This window comes from Gossypium arboreum, chromosome 5, assembly GCF_025698485.1.
Source record: "Gossypium arboreum isolate Shixiya-1 chromosome 5, ASM2569848v2, whole genome shotgun sequence".
Lineage (NCBI taxonomy): Eukaryota > Viridiplantae > Streptophyta > Magnoliopsida > Malvales > Malvaceae > Gossypium > Gossypium arboreum.
In genome coordinates, this window is record NC_069074.1 from 9,044,703 (window position 1) to 9,053,547 (window position 8,845).

General features: G+C 33.4%; 2 protein-coding genes across 5 annotated transcripts; both read right to left on the reverse strand.

Moving 5' to 3' along the window:
- Window positions 1–376: 376 nt before the first annotated feature.
- LOC108450284 (glutamyl-tRNA reductase-binding protein, chloroplastic) lies at window positions 377–3,856 on the reverse strand. 2 transcript variants are annotated; one of them, XM_017747838.2, is made up of 5 exons: window positions 3,407–3,856; window positions 3,189–3,269; window positions 2,236–2,340; window positions 1,948–2,097; window positions 377–838 (listed from the first exon to the last, which is right to left on the reverse strand). In XM_017747838.2, the coding sequence occupies exons 1-5, from the start codon at window positions 3,752–3,754 to the stop codon at window positions 596–598; spliced, it is 927 nt and encodes a 308-aa protein (XP_017603327.1). In that variant the 5' UTR covers window positions 3,755–3,856; the 3' UTR covers window positions 377–595. The 2 variants fall into 2 exon arrangements, with proteins under 2 accessions (XP_017603327.1, XP_052884680.1); XM_053028720.1 differs by lacking the exon at window positions 3,189–3,269.
- Window positions 3,857–4,207: 351 nt separating this feature from the next.
- Window positions 4,208–7,508, reverse strand: LOC108452325 (MLO-like protein 13). Of its 3 annotated transcripts, XM_017750100.2 has the most exons (14): window positions 6,956–7,508; window positions 6,787–6,844; window positions 6,491–6,705; window positions 6,278–6,394; window positions 6,148–6,196; window positions 5,982–6,061; window positions 5,817–5,891; window positions 5,630–5,718; window positions 5,498–5,547; window positions 5,368–5,408; window positions 5,078–5,284; window positions 4,904–4,971; window positions 4,718–4,778; window positions 4,208–4,614 (listed from the first exon to the last, which is right to left on the reverse strand). In XM_017750100.2, exons 1-14 carry the CDS (start codon window positions 7,076–7,078, stop codon window positions 4,519–4,521), a joined length of 1,329 nt encoding a protein of 442 aa, XP_017605589.1. In that variant the 5' UTR covers window positions 7,079–7,508; the 3' UTR covers window positions 4,208–4,518. The 3 variants fall into 3 exon arrangements, with proteins under 3 accessions (XP_017605589.1, XP_052884677.1, XP_052884678.1); XM_053028717.1 differs by lacking the exon at window positions 6,278–6,394; XM_053028718.1 differs by lacking the exons at window positions 4,208–4,614; window positions 4,718–4,778 and having other exon boundaries at window positions 4,900–4,971.
- Between the last annotated feature and the right edge of the window lie 1,337 nt (window positions 7,509–8,845).

Genomic DNA, 8,845 nt, shown 5'->3' on the forward strand with positions numbered 1-8,845 from the left:
TTACACTTTAACAATCCCTTTTTTTAATATAAGATTTTATAATTTTATGTATTCATACTATTTTTTTTAAGTTCAAATATGTTATAAATTTTGCCAAATTTTAGAGTAATAAATATATTTTTACGAGAAAGAGGATTGCATACTTTAATAATTTTATGAAGATCAAAGTCCAAACGTATGAAGAAGAATACTGACTCGAAGCATATTTTAACCATTTTATATTTTTTAGCGTTGGGATGTTTAGTTATGAAGAGTGGAGGACTGCAGCACCAACCATAACTACCCAATCAGTAACCCACCAATTGACCAAAGCCCTCCTCAAATCTTGAAGAAATACAAGACTCCATATTATATAAACTGCAAAACAAGTGCCATCTTCCGAATAAAAGTGAAGATAATAAAATTAGCATTACTTATGTAGCATAACATAATTTGTTATTCCATTTCTTGGAGTCATGAACAATCACTTACCAATTCATGACACTTCTGTTGACCTCCTAATTCCACTAAAAGAAAGTGTAATTTTTTTTTTCCAGTTCCCAAAATTGGAGGATCACCAACTAAATCAGATTCACAAGCAATGACTTAAACAAACTTATCGCCCTCCACTGTAAACAATTTTCTTTAATTGTTTCACCTTCTCAAAGTCAGGGGCATGGAAATTTTTCTCCACCTCCCATGCAAGTTGTGACATACCATTGAATGAGGATTTAGCACCCTTCTCATCAGTTACTTCCCGGGGAAAAGGAATTCGAACATCAAATACACCCTTCTGAGGAGAGTAGATTCGCAAGTCAAAGCCAAGACGATCAACCCAAATCATCTTTGCTTCTGATACCTGCCATGCAATATGCAACCCCATAAGAGTATTACACAAACTTAAGTCTGGGCATGCATTTTAGGTGAAAGGCAAGCATGCAACTTCAACTCTTGATTATAATCATGGACATTTGAAAATTTTATCACACGAAATGATTCAATGTCATTGGTGCTCGTATTATGTTCCAGATACCAGTGAAATAGCATCTTTCCATCATGCAAAGCATGTTATCACAAGCAAAAGAACTTTTAGTCATTCAGAATAACACAATGAAAATGTGGAGGACACTAATAACATTCGCAGCATGCATATGAGACAGCAAGAAAAAACCGAAAACTGATGAAATCTGTAGACAAGACACCCGTAGGTAAAGATCGATAACATAAAATGAATGAATTCACCTTCTCTCTCTCTCCCCCCTAAGATCTTTAACTCAGCATATTTGTGATAAAACTACGCATAAATCCAAAAGTTGAAGCACCATGATAAATTAACTACTAATTGAGTAAGTCAATACCAAAGTTTCCATCATTGTCCAAACAATTATAAGTTCACAAGAAGTGTTCAAAAGTTTCACAACTTCAAGCATCATCTTAAAACAAGGCATATCTGTTTGATCCTCATTATCCGATAATAGCTCAGCACTCAGACGCTCAATTATAGTTTTCCATTACTGGTGGCGAGTGGTACTCCAACCCTTGAAAGCAGATAAAACTAAGACACAACATTTAAGCTCCACATCCATTTTCCCATAAGTCTCTTCAAGGAAGCAAGAGTTAGATCATGCTTTGTTTCCATTTGCTTTCACCTGGTTTAATTTGACATAATTTTATATTCTTTAAACCAACAGAAAGATCAGAAAGGTAAACACGGGTGAACCAAATGAACTTTGGATTTAGGTTTCTATTGGCAGTTCCTAAGGCAAGTTATAACAAATGAAACATTAAGCAAAATATGCCCTCTCAATTTTTAAATTTTAAAAAAAAAAAAAAAAAAAAAAGGGAGATGGAAATGGATTGGACTAATTTGAGGATTTCTCACACAACATACTAGATAAGCAGTAATCAATAGTAAAATATGGAGCAGATATTGTATTAAAAAAAAGGATGAAATCGGTGGATATGCACCTGGAAGTCCAAATCAACGTAGACATTGCAAAAGCGGTGGACATCTTCCCTGTTATTGTTATTAATTTCATTGACAATTTCTTCAGCAGAGTTGCGCAGTGGATCAGGATTTGCATTTTTATAATCTGATGTAGTGACCCATACACCATCCTGCATGAGTTATAAGCAGCATACTGAAATTAATACAATTGACCATATCACTTCTAACTAAAATATAACATTCTAATAGAAATCTGTAGTCTAAAATTATTACACAAAGCATAGACAACAGCAGAATTCTCGGTATACCTCATTTAAGTCTTCCATTTGAAGTACTCTTTGTACATCAACAGTATATAGATTGTCTACATCGGCGGCTTCTCCAAACCTCTTCTTCCATACTGAATCAAACCGCTGATGAAGAAATATTCAATTTAAAATTCATATAAAGTTGATTTATCAGACCCTAATCTAACAGCAGAGAGATGAAAAATGAGCAATCAGATAACTGCTTAGCACAGTGTATGAATAAACACAAGCCCTCTAACCTTAGATCCCTACTTATGAGATACATGCGAAGAAGGCAATATTCAACTTAAATCCCAAATCAGAAAGTTGGTTTAGGTTCAGAGAAAATTGAAGATAGACAAAAATGGAAATAAAAGAGAGGAAGGAGTGGACGCTTTAACCGTTTAAGGAATACGGATGTAAACATAAACTGCTGCCCAACAACCACCATCTTCAATGCTAAAAACCACTAAACATTTACCTCTAAAATTTATCATTCTATCCAGGATTCATAGGCAAAACACCAACAATATTTGGAACTTGCGCAATACCAAAAATGAGAAAAAAGGAAAACTTGAGGATAATTTTCATAAAAATTGGGTATGGGAAAATTCAAATGTCATAAAATTTAAGAAATTCGTGTAGCTGAATAAAGAATAGAAATTCCTCTCAAGTTCTATCCTCAATATAAGTTCTTTACTTTTCCTATTTATAAACTAGGATTAAAAGTGATTAACAAGTAGAGTTGTGAATCCTACATAAACCAAACACCAACATACACACACATAATGATAAAGCTTCTACAATTGGGGTTGGGTTGAGAAAGTTGTTGTAGTCAACTATCCCTGTTTGATCTGTGTCAAAGATTAGCTTCAAAATACTATCCTAAATTGCGACATAGTGTTGGTAAAACATCATGTATAAATTATAAAGTAATATCACTTGAAAAAAAAAAAAAAACAAAGCAGTCTTACCCTTAAAATGGTTGCATCAGCTGGTTTGGTAAGACTGCCCTGTATTGTACACTGAGGAGTCCGTAACCCACATTGATCTAACTGATCGAAAGCAAATCATATGAATAAAAATCTCCAAATATAAACATGTATATTATGTCAATATCTATCCAAAAACAATTTCAACATTGTCTATGGAGAAGTTTACATAGAAACATATGGATATAAAATAAATTTACCTGAACATGAAGGGTGGAGCGGTTATCAGGAGAAGGTTGAGGCAAGCACAAAACAGGGGTGCCCTCAGCATCGACAGCAAACCTTACACCAACGCCCAAGGGCCACCCATCTTGAGCTAAAGTGGAAAGGGTCCCTATAGAAGACAATTCCATTATGGTCCTGGAAACCTCGGCGGGAAATGGCTTGTGGCTGGTTTTTGTTGGTGGGACTGAAACAGTGGAGAGCGAGGAGCATAATTTGAAGGAGGGTTTGAATTTTGCTTGAAGGAATTTGGATTTTGGAGGGAAGGGTGGAAGGGGAAAGTGTGTCGACAAGGATTGAGTTAGGATTTGGAGATTCATTTTCATTTCCCTTTGGATTTTCTTGCTAAGATAGATATAATATGATATTAGATGCCTTCGCTGTCTTGGGTATTTTTTGAGTGATAAAACAGGGGATAATATCAGAAATGAGTCTGGACTTTATTAAATGTTCGCAAAAAGTCGGTCATTTTTCTATCAATTCTTTTTCAATTAAGATAATTAGATTTTTTCTTTTTTACTATAATTTACAAAGTTTAATGACTTGTTTGGAACAAATTAACCTTCATCACCTATATGAAAATTTGATTAAAGCTCGATCGTGACTCTTGGGTGCTTGTATTTTTAACATCTGATCCATGATAAAATTATTATTACATTTCTGAACAAGGTCAAGCTATAGATTCATAATCACTGCAAGTCTTAACTTAAGAAAATGTTGAATATACAAATATATTCAAGATTGAAATTTTATATTTAAATAAATCTCAAACATAAATATTTTTAAAAATAAAATCAATTTAAATACAACAAGTAATAAATTTAGTATTTGATGTAGCACATAAATTATTAATTTTGGAATAATTATTCAATACACAAATGATTGATTGAAAATTTTTAAATTTATTACTATATAAAATCTTAATTTATTTGTAAGGTTAAAATTATTAGCGTGTGCCAAATAATTATCCTGAATTTTGTAGTGTTTGTATGGAGGTACACATAGGTGGTTGCTCCACAATTTGTAAGGTTTCACAAGGTTCTTTGTGTAGCCTATCAGTTTTTGTTGCTGAATTTGGGGCGGAGGAGCCCTACCCGCTTCCTTGATCTCTGGGTCCTGACCTCCAAGTTGTCAAAGTCGAATGAATATGCTCTTTAAATATCCCTTCCTTGAAGCAGCTGCCCATCTTTCATTTCACAAAAAACAAAAAACCACGATTCAAACAAACACCACAACGAACCAATTAAGACGAACCAATTAAGATTTTAGTCAAGTGTACAGATATCAACCTGTGTAACTAGAACATACAGAGGCAAGGTGATGTAGCTGCACAGAACTTGAACGATGACGCTGCAACAACCAATGAAATAAAATTGATAAAAAAAGAAAAACACCCCCAAAATTGTAAAACAAGCAAATGATGGAATTTAGATCGTATGATAAAGATAGTCTAGTTGTTTGGTTTGGATACCTACCCCATTATAAGTCTAGTGATAATATAGCCCAGTTTTTCCATGATGCATGAATGGAATCCATATGTGCACTTCACAAAACAAAGCTTGGTTTCAGTGAATTTGTTTTTTGGCTATAAAAGAACTAGAAGAATGGGTTAATTATGTATTTGAGACTATGGCAAGCAAACAACATACCAAGATCCAGAAGAAGAAAGCAAGTTCAAATGCGTTTTGAAATAAGATGAAGTGAATCAAGAAAAAAACGATCCTGGGATTCTGAAACCAAAAATGTTCGTCGGAAGGTTTAACTTGTGCCGTTTCGCCTCGTTCCTTCATTTCACTCATTTCTTGAGCTAAGCGAATGATTACGTGCTCCAACTTAGTGCCCACGATAAGTAGAAGCTGTAATAGTTGGTTTAATTTAACATGTCAATTAAATGCCATCTGAATCTCAATACTAATTCTCAAAAGCTGAATATACTTACAACAACAGGGAGAAATGATAACCAAAAATATGTATTCCATCCTGCTTGGAAACACACGAATATATATATGTTATATTTTTATATGGAATACATAAAAAATGTTGGTACTTGTAGATTAAAGGAACATTACCTTTCACATTCAGTAACAAAAACATCACCACAAATAGCCACAGGTACCAGCTATATCAGAGACAAGAAGGATATTAGTGGGTTATATGTGCTAAATTTGGTGATGATTGTAAGAATGAATGAAGTAGTTTACCTTATGCCAACAACCTTTTTGAAATCCACTTGGAGTGTTCGCATTATATAATCGTGAAAATTATATCTAGGATTGCTAGGGCAATGTTCCTAGATGATAGGAAAAGAGGTACTTGTTTTAACATCCTTTTTCAAGAAAAAAAAAGATAGTAAGTAATCCAAATCAATATGATGGTTTGGGCATTAACTCTGATAAACCCCTCTCGAAGTGCTGTATAGTCTGATTTAGTAACAGAGCCATGAAACTGCTTGAAGAATGACATCTGCCAAGAGCCCAAGAACCCCATAACTATGTCAATTATTCACTACATGATCTATACACAAAAGTCGTGCATAGCTGTGTTAAGACTTACAGTCCAGCTCAAAATTGCCGTCTTTCTCCAACCTTTTGCATGTTGCACGAAAGACGTATGGTGCTCGTCCACATGCCTATCTGAACCGTACGAAAACAACATCATCATCAACCTTTAACTCTTGTTGCCTCATGGATTATTTTGTATATGATTGATTTCGTGTTACCATTTAGGTGTCCTTGAATCTCGTTTTCCCATTGTTTCCATTGCCGTATCTGCATATAGTAAAATATTTAATGCTAACCAAAGCTATATTAAGGGACTGCACCAAAAAGTTTTTAAGTAGAAAACATCACCCTTGCTCCTCCAAGAACCATTGTTATGAGGCAATATATAACGTGAACAACTGCCAATACAAAGATGAAAATGTGCAGCTGATGTAATGCTTCCAATGACAATAAGGGGACCTTCCCCTGAGCTCCGAGAAAATATACAATCAGATTTAAGTATGGTTTGAAGGCATACACATATTGTGACTCAATTTGCACTAGTGAAATCATATAATATACCTCACGAGAACAATGATCAGACGCAGCCTCAGTGGAAAACAGGCGCCGCCTGTGGTTTATAGCTCGAGGAAAATGCTTTTCGGGAGTTTTGCCTTCACTATGCTTCTTGCATGGAAGCAATACCGTGGAGACGTAATAAGTAGGGATGCACATTTCACTCACTAGACCTTGAAAGACAGTTAATAGAAGGGAAATGAATCCTAATAGCATGAGTTCTGCCAACAAACATGAGCAATGAATTGGTTAGTAATAATAGAAATTCTATGAATTCAAAAAAGAAAGGAAGGAAGCAAAACCTTCTTTCAATTTTTGCAATGCCTCAAATAGTGCATCTTGCTGCTTGTGCTTTAAGATCTAGATTGGCAAACATACAAATAGATGAACGATTTTGACTATATGACCAAATGAACATAATGGAAACATTTTAGAATTATGAATTGAACACATGGTAAGGCATTTAGGTACCTTCCCAAGGTGATGAAGAGCTCGTTCAGCAACAAGGGATATGAGAACAAAGAAAAAACAAACAACAGCAACCACCCAGGTTGGTGTATACTGCAAAGAGTTGGACTCTTCTTCTGCAGCCATATCTCAAATTTTCACAAAACCAAATATCAATGTGTGCCAAGGAAAGGAAAAGGAAGAATAAAAAAAGAAAGAAATTGTGTTTGTGTGATGGTTGATTTCATGATCAGGACATGTATTTGAAAGAGAAAATTAAGATGTGAAGGTGACAAAATAATAAGCATATACAAAAGTAAGGGAAAAGAATATAATTAATGACTAGTAGAAGAAAACTAATGTGCCAAAGGAATCGGCCAAGTGATAAAGAAAAGCATAAAAGTATGATAAGCTTCCATGGTTGATAGGGTATGTTTGCTTCACTGGATTTTGCTTGCCTAGGGCTCATGAAATTTGATCTTGAACTAGATCAATGCAGATCGCTTGACACTGAAATGAGATTTCTTTTTCTTTTTAATTTCGTCCTTTCTCCCTTGCTTGCATTTGTCATGGACACTCAATTATCTATAAAGAAATCATGGCAGATATATAGTTCAACTGAACATTTTAAGCACTATTGGTTTACGCGAAAAATAGAGGGCATAAAACAACTAATTACCATTGGTCTTAAATTTTGAAGAAATCAACAATTCAACGACGAAATCAAACTTGCGAAATGTTATTTAATATTGATTTAGTAGTCGTTAACATAGCAACGTTAAAAGTACTATGAACGTCTTTGTTTTAGTAGTTAAATTGTATTTTGCCCCGCTATTAAAAAAATGAGTAAATTAGTCCATAAATATTATATCAAAGAATAAATTGATCCTTTTATTAAAATTTTCACCCATTTTTGTTGTTAAAAACAAGTCCCTAATATCAACATAAGACACATGTACGGTCATGTCATTCTTTAATTATTTCGTCAAGACTCATTTACCCATTTTTAAGTATAAAAAACAAAATACAATCTAACTCATTCTATATATAATAATTTTATTATATAACAATATTTATATAACATTTTTAAACGTTGAAAATCTGAATAATTTACTGTTTCTGAGTTGTTTTAAACTCATTTTTTTATGGATATTGGAAAGGGCCAATGTATGCATCCCCAAATATGTTAAGAGACTGATGTTGTACAAAATGAAAATGAAAAAAGGAGAGGGTAGTGTAAAGGATGCAGCCTCTATATTCAATGATTACTTTTTTCTGCTTTCTCCAGAGGTTTTTAGTTGTTGTTTTCTTATCCCTAACCACTCCAAATTTTTATAAACTTAATCCTCAAGAAGCAAGCCAATGGAGAATATAAAGATTTTACAAAAATTTCCATAAACAACTTCCATTTCTTTCGTTTTCTCTTTATATGAAAACTTTTAGTTGTAATTTTAAGATTTTAAAACTTTGTAAGCATTTACCTTTCACATATTCTTTTTCAATCAGAGAGATTAATAGAAAAACTTTAGTATTAGAGATTTTATCTTAATCTTTGTAAAATATTTTAATGAGATTGTAAAGATTATATTTTTTTCAAGTATTAACTTTGCCCAGTAAAACTAAGATGCAAGCAAGCTAGTCTAAAACTTTATAACTCTTCTGTGTTGATTTTTAAAACACAGAATTCTGACAAGGGGTGTTTGGTAGGATAAAAACTAATAACTTTCATACAAATTTAGTTTTGGAGAGTTATTCCCACGTTTACTTTTTTTTTTTCAGGCTTAATTAAGTTATACCCATTTTCCAAATAGATACTTAAATTTTTTTCATCAATTTGGGTACTCGAATTAAAGGGTCAATTTAGGTAATCAAATTACTGTGCCATTACCCATTTAATCTTTAAAGTTTAGGTAT